The sequence below is a fragment of the Catharus ustulatus genome, chromosome 13, assembly GCF_009819885.2.
Source record: "Catharus ustulatus isolate bCatUst1 chromosome 13, bCatUst1.pri.v2, whole genome shotgun sequence".
Lineage (NCBI taxonomy): Eukaryota > Metazoa > Chordata > Aves > Passeriformes > Turdidae > Catharus > Catharus ustulatus.
The window spans coordinates 12761804-12786926 of record NC_046233.1 but is presented as its reverse complement, the minus strand read 5'-3'; the positions used below and the strand labels follow the sequence as shown (position 1 = coordinate 12786926).

General features: G+C 47.6%; 1 protein-coding gene across 2 annotated transcripts in view; it reads left to right on the top strand.

The window, feature by feature from the left end:
- Positions 1 to 25123, top strand: part of FLNB (filamin B) — an 85920-nt gene that overhangs the window by 11731 nt on the left and 49066 nt on the right. For both annotated transcript variants that reach the window (XM_033071249.1, XM_033071248.2), the window contains exons 2-3: positions 2261 to 2361; positions 3413 to 3820. In XM_033071249.1, coding sequence (XP_032927140.1) covers positions 3472 to 3820 — 349 coding nt within the window. In that variant the 5' untranslated portion in view covers positions 2261 to 2361; positions 3413 to 3471. The remainder of the gene's footprint in view (positions 1 to 2260; positions 2362 to 3412; positions 3821 to 25123) is intronic.

Here is a 25123-nt window from a genome sequence, read left to right as displayed (position 1 = left end):
TCTGCTTTTGAATTAAACAGGGTCTTTTTAAATTCAGCCTTGCGGTGAATTACCATAGAGGAAGAGTATTTTTAAAACAGAAAAAAAAATCATTGCTGTGATTTTACAACCGCCTAAAGAGAACCAAGAAAGCAATGACAGTGTTCTTCCTTCCTTGTATCTGCATCTAGCAAGTAAAGGAAGAACAGAATGGAAAGATCATTGTCATACAGGACAACTCAAAAGAAAAAAGTATCCACCCCAGAGCATGGTATTGAAATCTCCCTCCCTTTCTGCCTTTATACATACATTCACCCAAATATCTACCCATATAAATATGCACATAAGGTATTTTTGCAAGGCATACATTAGTTAATTTGTAATAATATACAGTACCAAGAAGGTTTTCTAGCAAGTTCAGATTCATAGGTCAGCTTGTTTTTATTTCTCTGTCTCCTGATGAAACTTGAAACATGGGTTCACATGTGTTAAATTGTCTTCCAACTTCATTTCAAAGAAATTACAGTTTTCCAGGTCAAATGTGACCCCAGGAAGAATCCGATCACAGAGCAGTACAGAAGGACTCTCATCCGTAGATGAGACCAGGCATTGATGCCCAGCCCTGCAGTTGCTGCCACAGCTGGATATAACATTTCTGGCCAGGCAGGTCCCAGACAGGGCACCTCTCCTGCTCTCAGTCACCTGTGCAGGCAATGGGGTGCCATGCAGGCAGGGGCTACCCTTCTTTGCTTTCCATTAACCAGAAATCTTGATCAGACCATAGCTGCAAGGGTCATCTGGGACTGGAAAGAAAGGAAAGAAACAAGATCTGTTCTTCAGAGCAGACATTATTTTACTTTTTTCATTCTCTACCCATAAAGCAATCTTTGTTTCCCAATAATCATGAAAGCAGTCAGAATGCAAAAAGCTGGATTCTGATCTAAAGCCCCATGATGTGCAGAGAAGGGCAGCTGTGACATGGGCTACTGCATTCAGACCACCAGCACCCCACCAACCCTGCATGGTCCCAACAGCAACAGCCCAACTGTGCCACTGCCCTTGTCCTGAGTCTGATGGAGTGAGCTGGGCTTGCATGCCAGCGCTCTGCTGAGCACTTCAACCTGGTTTTGTGCCTCAGTGCTTCTGATGGATGGATGGATGGATGGATGGATGGATGGATGGATGGATGGATGGATGGATGGATGGATGGATGGATGGAATGGAATGGAGTGGTGGAAAGCCACCCAAAGAAACCACTGTCTTTATGTGTGCAGAGCTTGTCATTGCACAGTATATCGTTGGGATGAAAATTTTCTTTGCTGGGTCTATGGAAAAAATTACTTTTATCGAAAATTTTAACTAAATACAGAAGTTAAAAATAGAAGTCCTAATACTAATTCTGTCTTTTTCCTGTGTAATTCCTATTCACTGCCTTTGTTACAGAAAAAACAATGGCTGTAGCTTCAACTTTCAGCAGGGCATGGGCACAAAATGATATTAAAGAGTTTGTATTACTAGGTGTGGGAGTGAAAAGGAACAGAAATTAAAATATTATAAGCAATCAGCTAATCCGGATGTGGAATGGTTGCTAAGGAGTCCCAGCCCAGGCCAAAGTCAATAAGCAATTAGTATCTATTAAAAGATGAAGTATAGGATGATGGGAGAAAAGTCCTTGAGAAAAGGCTTAGCTCCATACTTCCAGGCTGCCTTCCCCTGGACTGAACAAGCCTGCACTGACAGCAGAGAGCTGCTTGCAGAGACACAACCTGCCCTGACTGCAGCATCTCTGAGTCCTGTCACTGGTTTTGCTCTGTAAATTAAAGCTCTCACATAAGGTGAGTTTTTATTCGAAAAGTAAAAGCAGCTTCCTGCTGCTTGGCTCAGTAATTTGAGGAAAGCGCAGTGACTGCTGTGCTATGAGATACACCTCAACATTTCAGTATACCAAATCTGATCTCTGATTTCTTTGATAGCTTTTAAACAGGAGGCAATGCTGATTAGTGAACAATGGAAATTTAGACATAACTCCCACTTTACTTCACCTTCATATTTGCTTATTTCTTAATTTATTGTCAACAAATGCATCAAATATAAATTAGTCTGGGGGAAGGATCTATTAAGTCACTGGAAAGAAACCATGGTGTGGTGGTTTAGTGGAGGTATTAGAGTAAGACCCTTGAAAGAAAATAATTGAACATGTGTATTCTAATTTTCTAGCTGAGAATTACTATAGTCATTTAATTAAATAAGACTCTATTAATGGATTTGTTTTCTTTGACAGACACCTGCACCTTCCAGTGTGGCAGCCTTGATGTAAATAGGTAGACACATACACACTTCACTTGAATCAGCGGAGCAGCTCCTGGTAGCAAAGCCAAGACCGTAAGTGCGTGCTGGAGGAACAGAGGGTGAGCAGGGTGGGCACAGGCTTCCCTCGGGATAGGGACACACGGGGACACCTCACCGCAGCTTTCAGGGACCCAGTAAGTATCACGAGATGTCTCGCCGACCTGCAAGAATTCAGTATGCAGCAAGGCAGCTGGAGTAGTTCTATTGACCCTGCTGTCATCAAATGAGTCAGCGGCAAGTCACAGTCTCGTAGGTCAGCAGGGAGTGGCGCGCCAGGAAATCAGTTACAAAAGTGGGGGGGGAAGCAAATAACCCCCTAGAATTCGAACCGTAATTGAATGCTTTTAGAAGTTTCTATTCTTTTCAAATGGCCGATAAAATCGTGTATGCCGGCACAGAGGTTGCTGTCCCTTTGCCACATCGCATTTCGTATCAGCACCCTCAGCCTCTCCCGGCGCGGGCTGTGCAGAATAGAATCCCCTCAGCCGAGAGCCCAGGCTCTGCTGGCCACCCTGCACAGCTCTGCAGGGTTATCCACCCGTGGCTCATCCACCCGCGGCACGCACGGGTGGCGGCTTGAGCTGTGTCGCCTGAGTGGGGCTGTGCGGGTGGGTCGGGGGCTGCGCTCCTGTTCCTGCTGCGGCTTTCATTTGTCCGTGGGACGAGGGGGCTGCACCCCGGCGGGGCACTAGCGCCAGGCCAGCTGCGCTGCTGCCCCTGCCCGGGGGCCGCGCCCTGGCCCCGCCCGGCACCTCGGCCAGGTGAGAGTCGGCCCAGCGTGGACCCCCGGCCATCAAGGGCTCGACCAGGCCAGCCCAGCCTAGCCTAGCCCAGCCCAGCCCAGGCCCACCCCCGCGGGCCGGTGCGGCGGGGCGCGGGGTGGATGCGGCGGAGGGCGTGCCGCTCCCGGCGGATAAAGGCCGGGCGGAGGCGCGGGACCGTGCAGAGCGGGTGGGTCGGGCAGCCGGGAGGCAGCAGCGGAGAAAAGATCGGCGGAGGGAAGAACAGCGGGCGTGACAGCAAGAAAAGGAGAGGGGTCGCTGTTGAGCGCCGAGCTCTTCAGTTTCTCCCTCCCTCCCCACAGGCGACTGGGCGGGGCGCGGGCGGAGCGCAGCGGGTCCAAGAGGCGGAGCGGGGCTGGCCATGAGCACGCAGGCGCGGGGTCAGGGCGCGCGGAGAGCGGCCGATCCCGACGGCGAGATGCCCGCCACCGAGAAGGACCTGGCGGAGGACGCGCCTTGGAAGCGGATCCAGCAGAACACCTTCACCCGCTGGTGCAACGAGCACCTGCGCTGCGTCAACAAGCGCATCGGCAACCTGCAGCATGACCTGAGCGACGGGCTGCGGCTGATCGCGCTGCTGGAGGTGCTCAGCCAGAAGCGCATGTACCGCAAGTACCACCAGCGGCCCACCTTCCGCCAGATGCAGCTGGAAAACGTCTCGGTGGCCCTCGAGTTCCTGGAGCGGGAGAGCATCAAGCTGGTCTCCATCGGTGAGTGCGTCTCCGGCGGGCCGTTTTGTTGTTTTCTCGTTTTATTGTGTTTTTTCCTGCGCTGGACCTTTGCCTGGCGGAGCTCTGACGACGGGGCTCAGGGCAGTGGGGACTGCGGTCTCGCAACTGAGGGGTTTCTGCTGCTTCTATTTTTAAAGAGCTCTGTGCGCCGTGGGGTTGCCCCACAGCCCGGCTGCCGGGGCTGGCAGTGAGCTCCTGTCCTCCTCAGCGTCCCTCTTGGTCATTACCTCAAAGGTGAGGCTTTGCTTTCAGGTCTTTCCTGAATAAACCTGGTGCCGCAGCGTGTTCTCTCGCTGTGCAGCCGATTCCTCCCGGCACTGACCCCTGCTGCAGCCCGGCAGGCGTGTGCGGCTGGACGATGCCGCTCTAGCTGGGCGTACCTGGCCTCTGGCAGGGTGCTGGAGCCAGACTCAGGGCTGTGCGGAAATAGCTGAGCCGTGGATAGTATAGGAGAGTGGGGAGACTTTGCTCACCACAGCCCAGTAGATGATGCCAGTGTTCAGATTAGCGTTGATGCTTGCTTAAGCACGGTTGCAGCTTTTGAACAGGATTGCACTTTCTGCTCAATCTTTCTGCTGCGGTAGGTTACGGCAGAAAATGTTCAAGGAACCCTACTAAGCCCAAGCAATGGGTGCTTTGACCTACTGCCACTCTGGCTGCCATTGGATTTGCGCTGTACTGGAGCGTGCAGTTGGTTGATAGCTGGTGGTTTGGAAGGCTGCTGGCATGCACGTCGGATTGCGGATGATCCCTCAGGAATGCATTCGGTTACCGTTTGGGGAATAGCTCAGGTGTGGCCACAACTTAGTCTGTAAAGCAGTAATTAGAATGCCTGAGAGATCTCTGGGAAGAAATGTGAATGTCTTTTCTAGTTCTTTACTGGATAGCTATAACTACTGTTTCCTCATGATTTTGGCCTCGATGAATTGCAGAGCTGAATTAGGGCGAGTGTAGCTCTCCTCAATTGTTTAAAATGCTTGGCCAAGGTAAAAGCTGTTTCTCTTCAAAGACTTTGACTACAATAGCAAGAAAATAGGAACTTCTCCAGTCTGGGGGAGACCTGGCGCTCTCTGGAAACCTGTATCTGGGTACCCTCTTCCTCCTCTCTTCTAATGTGTAACAGCAGCTTTGGACAAGAAGTGAGGACTCTGGCTGATTGTTCTCCCTGCGCAGAACAGCCTAATGTACTTGCAGCTGGGAATGAAGCTGGTGCTAATTATTTACTTAGAGCTGGCTTCCCTTTGCACTCAGTGGGGTTCAAATTGCAGCTTCTGATTCCTGGGCTGAGCTTTTGCTAACATCAGAGCTCACCTTTCTGTGGCAGCTGGAACTAGGCTGAACTAGCTCCAACACCAGGCCAGCATTCCCCTCCTATTGTATTGTTTTCCCTAGAAAAATGTTGTTGCTCCAGCTGCCTTCCTCTTTGTCTGTGGAACTTCCCGAGGGTGACGGGTTTGGGAGATCAAGGCTACTCCAGTCAGGTCTGGCTTTCAGTGATTTCCTTTCTAGAAATGTTGCTGCAGCAGCACAGCTCCTTTACATGGTTAGGCTGAACTGCAGGGTGTCTGTAATCATTTAAGACATGTCTATTTGTTTTACAGCTTACTTGCATTGTGTTGGCTATTAAAAAAGACAAATAAAATTTTAAAAACCCAAACCCTGAGAAAACGTCAAGCTTTGAGAGAATGGAATGACTATGCTGATGCTTTTGCCATATCCCAGCCCCTCTGCATGAAGGAGTGTAGAGCTCCATCTGTGCTCTGCCACCTGAGCTGGAGCCAAGGAGTAGCACAGGAGTCCTACTGTACAGTCCTGGATAAACTGAGCCTGTCCTGAAAAAATGTTCTGAATGCCCTTTCCAAAAAAGACATTCCAAGTGAGGCTTGCGGCGCTCTGCTGGGTTGAAGGGCTGAAGCCCTCGGCACTTGTCCTGCAGGTGCAGTGTCCACTGGGTTTACTATCTGCCCCTGGTGTGTTCTCCCCTGCAGGTTCTGAAGAACTTGAGGCTTTCTTTTTGTTTCTACTATTTAGTCTCTTTTGTGTTGTTGAGCAAAACTAGGGCCATTGCAGACCCTGGAGCTGAAGTGAGAAAAAATAAACTAGTAAAGGCTCTAGGTGGAGAACTTTTATGACCAGGTTGGTGTTTAGGGCCAACTCTGAGCCAAATCAACTGGGAAAACCTGACAGCTGCGCCTGCTGGATTTCTGGCATTAATAATGCCATCAGACCTCTGCTAAGTGGATGCAGTGCCTGTTCCAGTTATTATTTAACTTCCAGGAACATTTTGGAAGCCATGTGTTATGGCTCAGCTACTGCTGCTGTACTACAACCACATTTTAAAACTTTTTCAGTAGCAAGGTTTTGACATTCAGTGTTTGTCTATTTAAAATAAGTCTGCCTATACACAGTGTTTGACCATAACCCTTCTGGATGCACGTTAGCAGCCCAGCCTCTCATGCTGCTTGTGTAGTCTCTGCTCCAAGTCTTTTGCTAGTTTCAAGAAGCTTTTCTTCTAGGCATGGCATATCTTCACTTCAATGCCAAATTGACTGCATGTATGATCTACTGTAAAAAAAGCCATGAAGCACATAGGTGCTATGTGCCACCCAGCAAGATGGGAGTGAATGGTCTGAAAAAGCTGCTGTGGGAGCAGGTGACTTCATGGAGCCTTCTGCTCAACATGAGGTGACTGCTATGCTGCTCAAGTGTTAACAAGTGTTAAGTCTAGCTTTTTTCCTTGTCTGCTAGACTGAGATAATTGCAAATTCCTGGGTGCTGAGTGGCATGCTGCATGACAGGCACTGGGAGTAGGATGCCAGGAATGTAGAGCACAAGGGCTTTGCTCTTGGCTGAAGGGGCTGATCGACTCTACAGATTACTTAGCAGAGAAGGGAGGGGAGTTGAAGCTAATTTGGTGAGGAGTTTGTCCCTTGAAACCCTGGTAACTGGCAGTAAAAGTCAACTGATGTAGCTTAGAAACAGGAGTTGGGTGGCTGAAGGCTGGCAAATGGTTTTGGGTGAGACCTGCCAAGTTGCACCCAAGCTTGCAGCTGGCAGGTCCTAGGTGCATACTCTACTGCTCAGTACCTTTCAGTGTTCTCACGGGTGCTGCTCACCCAGCAGGCTGCATCACTGTAGAGGGAGGATGGCTGCCAAGCTACCTTGTTGAGTAAAACTGCAGTCTTGGGCTGCTACAGTCAGATTGAGCAAGCTGAAAAATGTCATTTCTCTGCCAGGTTGCACTTTCACCAGGTAAGTGAGCTGACCTGGCTTACCTCACAGCAGCAGGGTGTGAAGTGGCAATGCAAGTAAGGGGATGGGCAGTGGTGCATCTGTTCCCGTGGCAGTAGGAGCCAGTGCTGCCCTTGGCTGCAGTTGTGTGATTTGTTTACAGCTTTGTCTCTGTGGTGGTCCTGCTGCAGTGCCTGAAGGGAATTAAGCTATGCCAGGAAGGAGATGGTTGAGGAGAGGATGGGGTTTTAATCATGGTCTGTTGGTACTTCCCTCATGGAGTTTGGTGGTACCATGTCCCAGCTGCAGGAGTGCTGACAAAACCTAACCTGTGCATTGGGTGGGGTTTTGGTTAATGACCAAGTACTTGATGTACACACTGTGGTGTATAGTGTGCTTAAGATGAAAGTACCTGTCAGTCTGAGGACGTTATAGAAATCTCATTTTAGGAAAATAGTTGAAAACCAAGTTTCTTCTCTATGATGCTGATATGTTAAAGAGCAACAAAGCAAACTGTACATTTCTAGAGGGAAAAATAGTCTCTTGTAAAACAGTAAATGTGCTGTCCTGTAATGCTTAGAGGTAGGTCCTTGAAAACTGAAAAAAAACCAAAAACAAATATGTTTTCAGGCTATGTAGATTTAAGGGTTCCTGTGTCTCCCTCAATGTTCTACTGACACATCATAAGGAGGTAGTCAAAATACACTTGTATTTTGTCTGCCACTTATCTGTGACTTCCCTGGATGTTGCTTTCTGGAAAATATCCAGTGTGTCTTGGAAGCAGATTTCTGCTTCTTGGAAATGCGACACTTTCCTTTCCCCTTGAAAATAATTTTTGATAGATGGGGAGTGGACTTCTTTGCTGGAGGTGGCTTCAGCTTTGGAAGGTTTGGTCTCCTCAGGACCTCCTGTTTCAGTAGTTGGACTGCTGGTCTAATGAAAAAGTGCCATTGCCTGAAGTATGACTTCCAAGTTACAGGAGACTTTAAGGTAGCTTACACAGACTGTTCTTGCATTCTTTTACATATGAGCGGAAACTTGTAAAGTGATCAAACTTCAGTAAAATGACTTAGGGCCAGTTAGACTAATGTGCTAAACAGCTTTTTCATTTAAGGCCCTGAAGGCTATGCCAGCTATTCAAGATGGACTGAAATCTTAACTGCTCCATATTCTAATGCCACGTCCTGTATTGACTTACATGGGGATGTTTAAATCTAAATGGGTTAGGATAACTCTTTTCTAGCCTACAACTGTAACCTAAGAATGTGGTTAGCCTTGTGTGTGGTCATGCTGCTATGTTGCCAGCATTGTTCTCTGTCTGCTCCAAGCAATGGGAAGTAAAACAATGGTCTCTGAATCCCCCAGGCTGCAGAGGAATTCTGTTTTCTCTCTGCCCCTCAGAAAAAGATTTTGAGCAGCTAGTTTGGGTCCTGAACAAGGGCCTGCTAAGTTTAGACCTCTAATCCGTGTTTAGCAAGCACACCAGAGTGAAAGTGTATTGCTGGTCGTGCTGGAGTGAACAAACCTCTGCTGTACTTGTGATGCTTATCAGGTCCCTGCCACCAGCAACAGGTGTCCCTGTTTTCCTTTATTGCCTGGCATGATAGTGACCTCATGAATATGTCAATTGACTCATAAGTCATTACTGTAAAAAAGACACAGAGCTCAGTGGGCTGGTGTTTGGCTCTGTCTGGTGTGATACCAGTGTGCCTGAAGAGCCTGTCACAGTGGCTCTTGCTTACAAAGCATTGAGTGTGACTCTGGCTGTTGGGGAGGTAGCCAGACTTTCGACAGACAAACTGTAGGTGCCTGTGGGATTTTCTTGCTTTTTTTTGGTGTCCTCTGATAGCAGTGTGGATCCTGTTCAGGAGTACCCACCCATGGAGAGGAGGATCATGGTAGTGATGGTGGGTGGAAGTAGGTGAGGATGGGTAGCTGCAATCAACTTGGATGTGGCAAGAAAAATGCAGTTGGCTATAGCAAGTGTGTCACTGCCAGAGAAAGGAAATGCTGTGTAGCTGAATGTTAACTGCTGTGGGAAGAATGGAACCCAAAATATACATAGAAAAGACCAGGGGTGGGCACCACCTACCGTTGTTAAGGAGATCTGAGCGGTGTGCTACAGCCTTCCCTTGCAGGCTGAATTCCTGCTAATGGTCAAAGGTGGTGGTGAAACAGTATGTGTCTTTAGGTGGTGTTTGGAGGAATAAGAGTAGCAGTTTCATGAAAATACTGTCTCTGTGAAACCGGTGCTAACTGCTTCTGTATCTTTTCTTGATTGCTGTTCTTGTCTGTCTGTGTGTGTGTGGTAAAAGTGGATAGTCACCCCACCCTATTGCAACCCCCCCGCCGGGTGGAGTGAGTAGAGCTACCCTGGCAACTTGACCTCGGGTTCAGAGTTGAGTCAACCGAGATCTGAGGTTCTGTGCGATGGGCTAAGCAAGGTCTGCCTGTTTATTTGGATTTATGCAATGAAACTCTAGTGAGTTTCCCCCCCCAGGTTCTGCTTCTGGGGACTTGGCGCAGATTTTCTTTCCCCACAAGGCAAAAGTTTGTGTAGTTGCACTCCTACTTGTTTGTGTTCCTCCTAAGGAAGAACTAGTGCTCTGTAATCTAAGAGGGAGGACTTTCTTCAAGGTCATCATTAGGAGATAAATCCCAGTTCTGTACTCAAAAGCCTTGCAGTAAGTGCATGCTGTATCTTAACCAGATGGTTCTCTGGGATGCCATGTGGTCTCTAACCTGTCTGTCAGCCTCCCTTGGCTCTGTCCTTCCTGCAACTAACCTTGAATTTTGAAGATGCCTACATAATACCTGGTACATCACACTGGGGATTGGATCTGCTGTGGTGGACTTTGGGTTCAGCTAATGGATTGCAAATCCTAGTGTAAGCACTGTTCTGCTGTAAGCAGTTGAAGTCTAACATCCATGGTGAGATAAATGCATTGCCTAGTTCCTATTGTGCCTGTACATGGCAACTGGGATACAACCACTGCAAGAATAAACTGGATTTTTTTGTGTTAGTGAAAACAAGCTAGCCCACTTCAAACAGCAGCCAAATGAAGCTTTGCCCAAGTTCCTGGGGAAATGAGGGCTGCCTGGCACATCCTCCCTTGTGGTGAGTGAGGCAACAGACACTGCCCTGGGCTGCCTGGGAGTGGGCAGAGGGTGGAGTAGCTGAATCCTGCCTCCCCTGGTGGGATGGGTTGAAGTTGTTTGAACCTCCTGCTGATACTGCTTTTGAAAAAAACCAGACTTGTCTCTCTAAAGTGTCTAAGAACAATGGCCACACAAGCAGCTGCACTGTCGGGTTACTGTTGGGATGCTTCTCTGAGTCAGGTGATGGCCTTTGCTGTTCCTTACAACTTGGAGAAGTAAACAACTAAACTAATGGGAAGGAACCCGTAAATACAGAAGACAGTCTCTTACTTTAAAGCATAATTTCAGCAAATATTCAGAGTTCATTTGGGTCACTGAAATATAGCAAGTTTTACTGATCAGACTGATGAATTGGTAGTGGCAGAGCTTTGATCATCCAAGCTGTGGCCTTTCTTGCAAAGGGACAAGCTGTTTTCATCTAACAGCAGCAGCAGGTTGCATGAGCTCTCATGCCAATGTTACCCAGTAACAGCACAAAAATTACTGTAGGCTGCAATGACATCATGGGCTGTGGCTCCTTCTCCCTTGCTTCAGGCCATGCTGTAAATCATGACGCATTTATTTGTCAGAGCATTGAATTACTCTGGCATGAGCTGGCTGGGCTGCATGGCAGCACAGCTCCCGAAGGATGGGTCCTCTGAGGGTGAGGTGGGCACAGACTGCCACGCTGACACTCAGCCTGCCTGCTGAGAGGGGCACAGTGGGCAGTGGCTGTCACAGCACATCCCACTGTCACATTGCTGCCGTCGGTTCTGGCATGGTGTAGGTGCTGTGCTGAGCAGAGGCTGTCGGCTGCCCTCTGCTCTCCCTGTGCTCCTGGGGTGGCTCTTGCTGCCTCCTGCTTGCCTGGGTGGGGTGCAGGCATTTGCAACACTGACCACAGCCCTCTGCATGGCTGCTGTGCTGCAGAGCAGCAGCTGAAAGCACTGGAGACAACTGCTAGCCCATGGCTGGTGTGCTTCCACCCACTTTGTGCTGAAACCTGTGTGATGAGCTCTGGGCTGAGCTATTAAATGCTACTCTGAAATGCCAACTCTTATCCTTTGCATTGTGCTGTGGGTGTCTGGTGTTGGTGCATGGCTGGGGGCTGCCCCAGCCTGACCTGGGAGTAGGAAGTTGGTGGCTGCTCTCCTCTGCAGCTCACAGCCTATGGCAATTTCAGGCTACCCTGTGTGCTTGTGGCTGGTTTTGATTAGTCTTTGGCCTCTCTTGTAAGGAGACAATGTATTCTGTATTTCTGAGTCTGTATTAATATGCACTGTCGTAGTTGGTGGGCCTAAACTGAGCAACTGGTGAGTGATGTTGTGTACACGTCTGCTCTGAGGCCCTGCAGCAGAAGGCACAGCTTACAGGGCTGTGCTGAGCAAACAGCTGTGATATGTGCATTTGAAGGTTATTCAAACACAGAAGAGGAAATACTGTTCCCCTCGGCTAGATACTAACTTGCTCTATCTGTTTCCTTTAATTGGTGTAATTAACTGTTTTGCATTCCCTTTTCTCACAACAGCCTTGCAGGAGTGTAGGTGCAGCAGTTTTAGTGGACTTTCCATAGGCAAATACTGGCAAGCCAGGCCTTGGAACTAGTTTGTCTGAGTGCTAAAACACTGCTGGGTACATCTTGGAGGTGAGCTTTACCTTTGTGCAGATCCTCCCTTTGTTGTAAGGTGCATGGTAGGAGCAGGTTTGCCTGGCCTCAGACTGCAGGAGCAAAGAGCCTGTTCTGGGGTATAATGTGCAGGGTCCTGTATTTGTCTTTGATGCTTTTTCCATGGTGGGAACTGACAGTATAATAAATACACCTTATATCTGTCATGGTGTGTGACACAAATCTTGGATTTATCTCTCTGCTTTTGATCCTTGCTACAGAACAGGAAATGCTGGCTTGCTAAACAAAATTGGTGTCTAACTGTCATCTTGATGGTGCAAGGTATCATGTGTTGCTTCATCATCACATCTAGACAGTGAATTTCTGTAGGGTTTCTCTGCAAAACTAGAAGTAATTAAGCAATTCTGCTTGTTAGTCTCCCAAATAATCTGAAATCTAGGCACCTTTGAGCCTCCGCCAGCACCTGGATTTTCCTGAAGGGCTACTGTTTGCTGATGTCACTCTAGTTGCAGTGACTCTGAGCAGTTGTCACTTGCTCAGATATGGCTTATCAAATTCCCTTGTGGGGGACGAGTTGGTGTCTGAGCAGACTTAAAATACCATCTGTGGGAAGACTTGGGATGTTAATCATGTTGTTTCAGTTTTGTTCCGGCTGTTGATTACCAGTGCGGTTGCATGCAAATATCCTATAGCTCATGTAACTGCTAGAATAAGATCAATGATCTAATTAAAAGCCAAATAGAAACAGCTTTAGTTGTCTCTGGGGGTTATTTCTATTGGTAACTCTTCTAGGCATGCAGTAAAAATGCAGCTATGAAGAAGCAGAAAATCTAGGCTGTTGACTGCCAGGAAAATTTGTGGGGACACTTGAAAAGGCGGTGACTTATGGTGCCACAGCCTGAGCTCACCAGTGCTGGACACTGCTACTGTCAGAAGTCAGGACAAAGACATGGAGGGTTTTAAACCAAGTCTGCAGGACCTTGTATAGTGGTACCCACTTAATGTTCTCAGTTCTTTGTGTTTATGTATTCCTGTGCTATTTAGTGCTGACTTATGTGAGTTATATGCAGCATCCTCCGTTAAGAGTATCTGTGCTGGAAAACTGAACAGGGACATTGAACGTGGGTGGCCAAAGGGAGCAGGGTAACTTGCCACAGCCCAATACAGCTGCTTTGGAGAAGACCCCAGCTTGCAGAAGTTGCTGCATGTTGATAAACCAGCTCCTGTACTAATAGTGCTTCTTTGCCTAACCTGAGAGCTGACAGGAGCAGGGATTGCCAGCTCAATCAAGGTGCCAGTGAGTGAGTTGTCTGCTTGGTGGGAGGCTACAAAGTCAGGTGGCCCAGGATTGCCCCTGCAGGTCCCCAAGCTGCAGTGTGCCCTGGGGCTGCCCAGAACCATGCAGAAGCAGGTATGGCTCCCAGGAGGCCAGTTATACTTTTTGCATCCAAAAAACATAGGAGAACCTGAGATGCTGTTCTAGTGGTCCAGGTTCTCTCCAAAAACATGAGTGAAGAAACACTGACTGCATTCAGCTCACAGCCACTGTACAGTGGGGTGGCTCAGCACTACCCTTGGTGCTGTCACATGGAATGATCTGTGGCTGCTCAGTGAGCATTGCTGAGCGTGCTAATGACTTGCAGACATGTGCAGTTAGAGATGCATGTGCTACTCCTGGACAAGGGTATTGCAAAGACCTTGTCCTAGAGAATTAACTGCACTGCCATTGGCATTCTCACTGGAGTGTATCCCAATCCCAGCACTTTCTGGAAGGAGGCAATTTGGAGCTACTCTGCACAGGTCATCTTGTGGAGAAGGTTTGCTTTACTGTGAAAGCATATGAGCACCAGACTTGAGTGAGGAACTGCTAGTTCAGGCCCTGTAAACAGTGGAGATGTCTGGGATTTCCTGGATGGAAAGCTCTGCTGAATAACTCTTGACTCAAACAGGGAAGCCCTCTATTTTAACACTTCAAAATTTTCTGTGGTTTTGTAGCCGAGCTCTGAGTTTGTTGTTTGAGTGAAGAAGTATTTCTTCTGATATAGATAAATAACTGAAGAAAACTATGTCCTTTTGGAAGGTTTTAATTGCAGAGAGCAAAAATGAGCTGCTTCACACATAGTGCTGCAGCTATTGGTTGAAAGTACTGCCTAAGGCAGAGGAAGTTCAAATATTTGAATTAACCAACTTTATTACTTAAACATAGGCTTTAACAAGCTGCAGAATATTTCTTACTCTACCTGCAAGAAAAATAACTCAAACTTCTGAAGCAGTACCTGGTTAGCGAGAGTACTTAAGCTCAAATGTAGAAGCTAAAAGAAACAGCCCAAACTTCCTCTGGGAGTAAGATAAACCCCTGTGGGGCTCTTGTTGTATCTGGGTGGAGGTAATAGTATGCCAGTTAACATCTTTCAGTGAAATGGAGGAATTGATAAAAAATGATGTTGTCTAATGCTGCATCAAATGTGATAGGAACCTGGAAGAGCTATGGGAGATCAGAGCAGCTTGTGAAGTTGCTACAGCTATTCCAGCTCTAGAAAAATTGTCCCTAGAGCCAGTGCTCTACATTTTTAGTGTTTTAAAAATGTGCAATACAATAGGCTTGCAAATGTGAACAATGTGAGACTGCAGATTAAAAATGGGATCTTGCAGCTGGTGAGACTTTGGGTAATTGCCTGTACCCTTCTTGGTCAGTATGTGTGTGATGGAATGCTGTCCCTGAGGACTAGGGAGAGATCTGCAAGCTTGTGAAATTTGGAAAGACTTCCATGAAGCCTTTAGTTGGAGGATTTGAGGTCCAACCTCTGGAGAGGAAAGGTAGTTATCCCTCTGAGCACTGGCTGGTTTGGAAACTGTTAGCAACCAGAGCCTGTTATGGCTGAGCAGCTCCTGACTAAGTTGGACTAGGCTGATGGTGTCAAATGAGCAAACCTGCCTCTGCTTTTTGCTAGGAGAGTGAGAAGATGGCCCCTGAGCAGAGCCGTGGCATGGCACAGGACCCATGGTGCAGGAGGGTAGCTCTGGGGCCTGGGACTGGCGAGCCCATGGCAGCTGGGGTGAGATGGGGACTTGGACTATTCAGGGACATGCAAAATCCACACCTTTGAAGCAAGGCTTTGCTGTGCAGGGGTGAGTTTGAGTGGGAGGTGGCGGTATATGGTTTGCATGAGCGGGTGTCGCACAGCTGGGGCTAATGTGTGCTCAAGCTGTACCATTAATCCCAGATGGTCCTCTAGACCACCCGTTCAGACTGTGCCTCTGCAGATTCAGCACCGTGTTCCTGGCCATGAAAGCTCCTCTCAAAAGAGGTCTGTCTGATAGTGGTTGCCACAGTTGGATGAATTACCTGGGCCTCAAGCCAAGCGTCTATTCCTGATGTTAGCGGCTTGTAGCTGAAACCGTATAAACACAGCGCTGTCGTGTGTGGGGTGTTAAACACACAGGGCTCAAATCCACACGAGGCAGGGGGAGAGCCTTGTGTCATGTGCAGATGGAAGTGTGTTTATGGCTGCGTTGCACAAAAATGTGTTCAAGTTTCATTGTTTCCCCAGAAAGAGGGAGAGAGCATTTTTATTTCAAGATGCAGTGCACAATGTTTTTTTACTTAAAAATTGGAAGAAAGCAGCCCCATTCCTTCCTAGGGAGGGCTAGTCATGGCTTCCAGTGGAGGGGGTGCATAGGTATCTGTATGTGAAAGCTCATAGGGAATTAAATCTAGCTGGCTCACACACAGAAGCTTGAAGACCTCTTCATAACGGTCATGGAAAAGCAGCAGTGTTTTCCAGGCCATGTGTTTGTAGTGACTGTGTCCTGCACATCCTTGCTTAGTGTGCAGCTGCAGAAAGCAGCCTGGCTGTGTGTCACCCCCTCCTGCTCTACACTCACATGGTGATGCTGTGGTGATGGCTGGAGCTTGAAGACGGGATGAGAGCTCATTTTGGGTGTTTCACATCACAGCAGTGCTGAAGGGCAGTGGCCTGGTGAGAGTTCTGGTATTGGCACATGTGGGTGTTGGGCTGCTTCTGGTGCTTCAAAGTGTTGAGTGAGTGCTACGTCTGAATGTCAAAATGAACTGATAAAATTCAGATTTGGAGGGTAACTCCAAAGTGCGTGTTCCAATCTGCACTGAAGGTACAATTGCACATGTCATAGTTTAAGCTCAGCCAACAACTCTACCCCAGGCAGCTGCTCACTCACTACCTTGCTGTGGGATGGGGAGAGAATTGGAAGAGTAAAAGTGGGAAAACTGGTGTGTTGGGATGAAGACAGTTTAATAAGCAAAGCAAGGTGTTAATTCACCACTTCCTATGGGCAGGAAGGTGTTCAGCTGTCTGTCATGTGTAATGGTTGCTAGGGAAGACAGGTGACATCACTCTAAATGTGCCCCCCTCTGCTTCCTTCTGTTTTTGTGCTGAGCATGACACTGTATGGGGTATCCCTTGAGTGACTGGAGATCTGCTGTCCCCTCCCAATTTCTTGTGCATCCCCAGCCAACTCACTGGTGGGGTGAGAGACAGAAAATACCTTGATTCTGTGTAAGCGCTGCTCAGTAGTAACAAAAACATCTTTGTGTTATCAGCATGGTTTTCAGCAGAAATCCAAAACCTAGCCCCATTCCAGCTACTGTACAGAAAATTCACTCTATTCCAGCCAAACTGAGCCTGTTAGAGTTAACTAACTTTCCTGTTGCTTCTCAGGGAGATAGTTGGACAGAGATAGCTGGGACAGCACTGTCCTTAAGCTGCAGAGGGCTGCAGGCCATCTGTAGCATGGTAGCTGGGCTTATATGCTTCAAAACAAGCCTGCACAGAGCAGGGCTGTTAGGTGCTCAGAATCAGAGATGATCAAAACTGAGACAAACCACAAATCTTTTGCAAAGCTAGAGTAACTGGTAGGTTACTTTCTGATGTGTTACTAACCCCAGACCACAAAATGTGCTCCAATTCTCAGTACTTTGGTGCTTCAGTGTTGAGTGGAGATGGGTTGAGCTATGCAGGGCTACATGAATGGGGATTTCCTTTGAATCACAGTCAGTGTAGCAATTCTGGTTTCAAATGGAAAAATTGAATCTTGGTGGATGTTGTGGCCAAGGATTTCCCCAAACAGTAATCACTTCTGATAATTTCAAATGTGTTGGTTTTGGCTTCACAAAGTCTATCCCTTGCTGCTTTTGTGCCTGGCGTCTGCTGCACAGAAGATGTTAGACAGCCCTATCTGAATAGGCTCATTTATCTCAGCAAGATTTTACATGCTGTTTCATATAGCTGTCTTGACCTACCCCCAGTGTGAATAAACACGTTGTTAGTAGCACAGAGGTCACTTTGGTGGCTGGAAACCTCTGCATTATTTGTTGGTTCTTGGTCTTATTGAGGCATCTTTTTTTTTTTGCAGCCCTGTCTCTTACAATTTTTTCATCGCCAATGCCTGAGGTGCCTGAGGGTGGACCTGTTCCCCCCCGCACTGAAGATAGGTAACATTCATTCGGTAATGTGAGATACAGCACATTGCTACCAACTTGTCACCGAGTGCCTCTGCCAGCCCCTGGGAGGTCTTTGCAAGAAGTAGACAGGTTTTTGACCTTGATGAGACCTGAAGTAAACCTGTGAGATTTAGGATTACATTCAGAGACAATTTGTAGCTTCGTTGTGTCACTTGCAGTATTCAGGCCCTACGGTTTTTTTTCAGTTCAGCCTTTCTGATTGAGGCTTAGCTTTCTACTGTGTATGCATAATTTGTGTTGTGAGGATGTGCTTTTTTTGTTTACACATGTGAATGAAACAACCTTGAGTTGGTCAGACTAGGGAAGTGTTTCTTGTAAGGGGTAGACAGTTAAACATTTGACTGAAATTTTAATGTCTTGTTTAAACTGAAACTCCTTTCCTGTTAATTGGCTAGCAGTGTTGCTGTCTCTGGTGTAGCTGTCTGCTCTGATGGGAAGGTGAAGCCTTCCCATGTCATGGGGAGCGCAGACCTGGTGTAGGATCATTCCCTTTTCTCTCCTGTCTCATGACTGGAGGAGGAAGGTGTAGTTTGTGTCATGTCACTTGGTTTTAAAAGTTGAGCCAAGTGTTTCTCGGCAGAGTGTGATAAAGGCAGGAGGATGCCTTCTTCCCCCTCCCTCCGTCATTTAACAGAAATCCAAGTCTGGCACATTCACTCCCCACTGCAGGGATTTTCCTTCTCAAGCTATTCCTGGATGATTAATTAGCACTTGGGTCCCTTGTGTTGTGCTGTCCCCATGGCTTCCTGGAGCTTCCCTCTCTGCCCGCCCCTGACCCCGGGGCTGCTGGGGGTGGGTGTCCGTGGGGTGCTCTTCTCTACAGCCCGATCCCATGCTGCCAGGTGGTCCAGGGCCTTTCCCAATCCACCTGAGAGGCTGTCTGTGCGGTTGGTTGGTCTTGGCATGCTGCCAGCTCTGCTGTCCTGGAGGATGGGGTGCCTAGGGGGTGCAGGATTGTCCCATCAAAGCTTGGGCTCCCTTGGCATTGTGGAACATGAAGGCTGACTGCTCTGCCACTCGGCTTCCACGCATTGCTCCCTGGAAACGTGGATCTTTGCCATCCAAGGGGTTGAATGTCACTTGCTGGTTCGGTGGCGGTGCAGGATGCCTGCCCTGCCTGTCCCCAGCACAGGATGTGGGAGCCGCGGTGTCCGGGCCGCTCCTGGGGCCGGTAGCAGCACCGAGGGGCGTTGGGATGAGCTCAGCAGCCGGGAATGCGCTTTGCTGGTGCAGGGGCCGTGCTCACAGGGCCCATTGTGGGCTGGTTTTGGCACTGATGCCATGGGCGGCGGCGTGCTGTGGCAAGCCCAGAGCCCGCTGTGCCGCTGGCCGTGTGTGGGGCGAGAGCTGCAGGTGGGGCAGGGGCTCCAGGCTCGGGGGATCCCCCTTGTGATGCCCGCTGTCCCCCGGCTGCTCGGCCGCGCCAGCTGTCGGGGCGAGCCGCGGTTTTGGGGTCAGTGTGGCGCTGGCTCGCTGCCCCGCCAGGCTGGCGAGGGGCTCGCTGGCTGCGGACAAAGCAGCACTCATGGCAACTTGCTGCTCCACAAAGGCTGAACATTCAGACGCCTTCCTTTATTCCCCCGCCTCAGAAGGATCTCGGATAATGGGCGCAGCATTCCTGTATGCTGTTCGGCGGGGTGTCTGTGCTCCAGTCCTGCAGCTGAGTGGGGAGCTGCTTGGCAGGGAGCAGCCGGCTCTGAAATAGCCACTGTGAATGGCGGCTCCTATTGTTTTGTACGGCATCCTTGCTCGCTGCTAATCCCGTCCCAGCAGCGTGCCAGCAGTGCGGAGCCCTCCTGGTGCTCCCAGGCAGTATTCACAGCAAGGCTTGGATGTGCACTAACACCTGTCTGCAGCTCCTCCTGGACATAAGAGTAATGTGTTTACCTTCTCATATCCTGACTTGGGATGTGGCACTTAAGGCAGCAGAAACCTAGGTGTGTTCAGACTGAAAGTATTAAGGAATTTGATCATAAGTCACCCTCAATTTTACTTTTTTCCCCAACCGCCTTAACAATTCCTAATTTTGAAATTATTGACTTTTCCTTTAAGCCCCCTTGGGTGATTTCAGTTTCTCTTGGAGAAGCTGGGTTGGTTGCTATTGCTGTTATACTGTTGGCTTAAACTTGCTTTGTGTTATGCTTTTCTCCTCTGGATGTGAGACATAAGTGGTCTCTGAGTACCTATTAAGGAGTTGGGCAGAGTTATTTTAATCTGTATTTTGCTCCTGAGAGCTCCATTGGTTTGATTATTTTTATTCTTTACTGTATTAGAAGTCTGTGTGATATTTTTTTCTTGCCAAACCTACACTAAAAAGACTGGATTTGAACTTACTTTTTCAGTTGCCAGCTTCTCATGAGATCCTTTCTAGAGGCCCAACATTGCACGAATAGGCTGTACAGGGTGATGGATGCAACAGTAGCCTGAAGTTCTCTGCTATAATTGCTTTCAAATCCAGTTGAAGTAAACAGTATTGTAATAGTTGTAAACCCTCTGAACTGTGATGTTTAATATCTCAAATACAAAGATTTGTCTCGCAAAGGAATCTTACTACTTTTTTTTTTTAATAAACAGTCACCCTGGTATACCTAGAAGAAAATGGTTTCTGTCTCTTGCAAAAAAAAATAAAACCCCATATTTTTTTCTATCCTCCTGTCAATGCCCAGATAGTCACTCAGTTACTTCTTACAACCATCAGTGAAAAGTCGTTTCTCCTCTGGAAAATCTACCTTGTAAAAAGCTTAGTGGATCTGAGTGTACATGGTGCATCATTCAGACTTCCTGAAGATGCACTTCCTCAGGTTACAAAATCCCTGAGGCTCGACAGTGAAGCTGAGGAGTGGCTGTACTTTGGCCGGGTGTGGGAGCTCAGCTGGGAACCAGTGAGCTGAGAGCTCAGGGCGACTCAGGTAGGCTGGATGCTGAGGTTCAGCTGGCCTGGAGGTCACAGCACTGCCTGCCAATGCTGCTGAGAAGCAGAGATGCAGTGGGACTGGAGCACGTGGCAGTCAGAGGCTGGCAGGTCACAGCTGGATATCCACACAGCCCAAGTTGAACTAGCTCAGTGTGATAGGCACAGCCTGCGCTTCATGGGGTGAGCGGCTGCATGCCGCGGGACACAAGCCATGTGCTGACCCTGAGGAGCTGGGATGTGGACCTGGGCTTCAGGGAGACTGGAGGAAATGGTTGCAGTATGTTCTCAAAGCACAGAGGAACTCCTGTAATTGATTTAAAGACATATTATCCCTACAGAGGATGTCGCTAATGTCTTTAGCAGGCTCAGTAAGCCTGTGAACACATACTGTATGCTTCAGCAAAGAATTTCCTTGGGCAGCTTGCTCAGCTCCATCTCGTCTACATGCTTCTGTTTGGCATGTGGCTCTGCTCAGAGTGGTGTTGTCTCTGTTCCAGAAGATTAAACCCTAATAATTGCTTAATTTTTCTGTCCCATAGCTGCTATAGCTATTTAACATTAGGTGAGGGGAAATATTCACACATTTAAAGACACTAAGATCTGAAATTCCTACAGGTTCTTCATAACAGATCCATAATTGAGATGAACTTTGTGTGTGCTGTACAAAATTCCTTCCATGCCTGGAAATAAGGAGTAAGCACTGTTGATGAGACTTCTCCTTTGTTTTGTATTGAGAACTATAGATTTGGTTTCTCCCTATGTACAACGCATAGAACAAAAGTTTAAATATGGACAACATAAAAAATTAAGAGGAAGACTACTTTTTAGAGAAGGTGGATGCAAAGATCAGTGTTGGTTGTGGTTTAACTTCTCAGTGTGAAAAGCAGTAGCAAAGCTTCTGAGATGGCTCTGTGAGATAATGACCAAGATGTGTTGACTGCAGCCTCAGCCATGCAACTATTAAAAAAAAATAAAATTCACTACTCAAAAGCTGCTTTCTCAGTCCTTCATTTGTTTTTCAACACTTCCACAGTCTGTATGACTAGCTTGATTTAATAAGGAAGCTGTCTACTTTGGTAGCTTGTTTCCACTAATTGTCCAGCAGAGAATGACTTGCAGTTCTGCTGTAGGGCAGAGTTTAAGGAACATTGCCACGATTTGGGTAGTACTTATGCTTAATCTGAATGCAGAGCAGACTTGCACATGAGCAGAAGATACTAGTCACAAACTTGTATTATAAACTTTTTTGTTTGGCTTTTTTTTCTTAATTATAGACCTAATAAAGGTCATATTGTTCAAGCCATGTGTTCCAAGTAGAATTTAGGAATTTCTGCTGGAGTAGATAAATGTGCAAGCTTCAAACCCGTGCCAGGTTTCAGTTCTGGCACCGCCTTCTGGGGCAGCTATAAGCACAAACACAGAGGACCAAGCATTGGCACTTTTCTACTTGGTAGGTTGAGTTGGGAAGTTTTTTGGGGCCCAAGCCATAAAAACGACACACATTTGTCTCAAAATGGTCACATTGCTGGCTCAGACTAGTTGCACTGCTAGCTGAAGCCCTGGCACTTTAACATCTTTCTTTTTGCTTTGAGGAGTGTGATTTTAGGAGTCCAAGTATAACATATTGTATTAGTATTTTAGTATAGGGCAACAGTTATCAGTTTGAGCAGTTGAAAATTGATTCCTTTTCAGGACTGAGACTGGTGGTATGTACTGCTGGCCTGTGGAATTGCCATAATTCATTTTTGGGCTGGTTGCCACTCAGTTAATAGGATAATAAAAGTGGAAGAATTAAAATCTAGACTCAGAGGTGTGATGGGGGAAGCAAATGAGCTCTGCTAGAGCCTGTTTTCCTCTTCTCATACTAGGCAGCCACTTAATAGCTGACTAGGAAGCAGGATACTTCTACATAAAACTTAATGTTGTAGGCTATATATAGGTGCTTAAAAAAAAAAAAGAGTGCATGCTTGCTTATTCAATACTGTTGTTGATTCTGCAGAACAGCTTAAGTCTGGCTGGCAGGTTTTCCCCAGCAGTCAGCATGTACGTCGTGTCGAGATGCACCCTGACAGCAGGACCTGAGCAGTGGGCTGACAGCAGCCCTCCCCTGACAGGAGCTGACAGCTCCTACCTGCCTGCAGCTGAATGGGGGCTGCATCTTGCTGATGGCTGCTGCTGTTGTGTTGGATTGCCATCGGATGCTCCTAGAGGAGGAAAGCAAGTTGGGGATGGAGGGTTGAAGTTAAAATGCACATTGAACAGTGTAGGTGGGAAGGAAGGTTTGTGTTAAATCTGAACTTGAAGGTTTCTGTGGTTTTTGCTTCTTGCTGGTTCAGGACAGTATGTCTAGCCATAAGAACTTGCAGACTGTCTGAAAGTGGTCACATTACAGCATTCAAAGTTTTGGAGTTCATAGCAAGAGAGGCAGGAGAACTTGCATTTCATGCCCACAATATTCTTAGTTCTAATAATAATAAAAAACCTCAAACCCACCGAAACCAGCACAAAACCCTCTTTCCAAATCCTTTATCCATTGGCTTTTCTAGATGGCATCTCTGAAATTGCCCGTTTCCAGTTCAGCTTAAGTCCTCCCAAATACTAGTATGAAGGAAGAGGGAGAGCCTGTGTTATGGACTGCTGCTTCATGCCTGGGCTTTCCTTAAAATTGTGCCCTTTGAAAGTAGAACTCCAGTGGCTGTCAGCAGGTATGAGTCAGCTGTGCAGCGACTTTGATCTCCAAAGCACACATCTCCTGCTGGGAACCAGGGCACATTGCTCTCTGACACACCTGTATGGGCATCTTGCAGATGTTAACATAAGCACTTGAATAAACATGAATAAAGCAAATTATGCAGATGCCCATCCTTTCTCTAAGAAAGCTTACATTAAAGCTATCTACAAGGATGCTGTAAAGAGCTGGTTCAGCCTTGCTAAATGATCTTGGCAGATGAGATCCAATGGCTTGCTTCCTCCAAGCCCCAGGAAGGCGGGGACCAATGGCTGTCTCCTGCACGGAGAGGAGACTAAAAGCAGGCAATTTATTCCTGTCCACCTAACTCGTTGAAACTGAAAGCCAAATGCAGCTGGGGGTGGTGGAGATGAATTGTCAAGGGGCTGGGTTATTTTCTTCAGAAGTGCTAACCGCAAGTGTGCATCTCTATGTTGTAGATTTGCTATACGCTCCAGTGGAGCAATTGAGAAACATGACTTTAAAGGCTCTGTAAAGCACTGATTGTGTGAGTAATAAGTATGCCTAAAAGTAATTTTTATTGTAGGAAAGCAGTAGTGGAAATCTGCTGTTTGTATAATCTGTTTTCCAGCCTGAGATGGCCAGAAAGTGTCTTGAAGCATACCAGAGAATGGTGGGAATTCAGTGGCAAGCCAGCTGAGCAGGGGTACAAGCAGGGCCTGCAGTCATGATTGCTGGTGCCTAAGTGTCATTGGAATGTATTATTTTTCCACTATCCCAACACCTTGGCAGTATTACACTGACAGTGTGCACTCAGAGCTGTTGGGGGATGCTTGCAAATTTGGTTGTACTAAGAGTTCTCAGGGCCAGCTCTGTGCTCCCTGTACAGGACCTGAATGGATGAGTGTCTTCCTGGTTGCCACTTTCATCTTAAAGCCCAAGATGCACTGACTATTTTTAGTCAATTAATGAAAAAGGCAGCACTAAAGCAGAGACTCTTCTGGTGAGGCTGAGTGCTCAGGTGGAGCTGAGCTTTATAGCAGTGCAGGGAAGCTAAGCCTGCTGTGGGCTGGACTTTGGTCTTCTCTTGAACATGGAGGGTTCTTTTATATAGTGGTAGAGATTGTGAGCCAGTGCTGGAGTGGAGTGCCTGTGAGAAGGGCCTGCGAGCAGCTCTGCTGGGTGCTGATAAGGTCTGTTCTGCCCAGGAGTTCTTCTCTGTCCCTACTTCCCACCCCAAATGAAAGCAGACAAGCCCTCCTCCTTAGTTTGGAAAAAATTACATCATGAGATCCCTATGCGTGGCAGGAAGCTGGGAGGCTGTGAGAGCTTGCTAACTTGCTAACAAAGTGCAGTCGTGGCAATGGCACCAACCCCAGAGAGGAAGAGCTGTCCTGTTCCTGTCGTGACCTTTTCCTGTCATCAGGGCAGCAACCCTGTGCCCAGCCTCTCTGGATGAGGCTGGTGAGATGGGATATTCTTGCTCTTGCTGTGAAGCCTGTACAGGCTGTTTTTCCCCAAGTCATAGACCACACCCCAGCTGTGCCTGTGGAGACGGCAGTGGGGTACTGCGGGAAACTGTGAAGACACAGCTGGTTGCTGCAGTAACCGCAGTGCAACCACATACAGACATTTTTTATGTGCTATAAATATAAAACGAGCCATTCTTTATCTGGAGTAATGTGTGTGTGTAGCATTGTACTCAAGGTGGTTCTGTCCTGCTGGCATTCCTCCCTGGAAATGCTGGATAGCTTTCTGAAATGAACTTCCTTGTAGCATACTAAATCATCGCTGTATCCCTCTAGTAAAAATGCCAGTGTCAAAATAAATCTGAAACTGAGGCTTGGAGGCATTTCTGGAGCAGAGCTGGGCTGGCCATTGGTGTGCTTCTGCACCACAGTGTGACCTGGTGGTTGTGCCATGGAGTGGGATGAGGGAGCTGCTGGCACATGGGGAGGGAAGGCACTGACCAGTTTGCAGCTCAGCTGGAAAGAGGACAGAAATGGGTAACTAGGGCTTGTTTAGTTGTTGCTAGGAGACCCACTGTTTATGTGATGTAGACTTTTACCTTGGAACCTGTAATTAAAACCTAGTAGGGCTTAATCACCCCATATCTATTGTGTATCTTGGACTGGATGTGCAGTCAGCAGCGAGCAATCAAGTGGCAGACACATATCGTAATC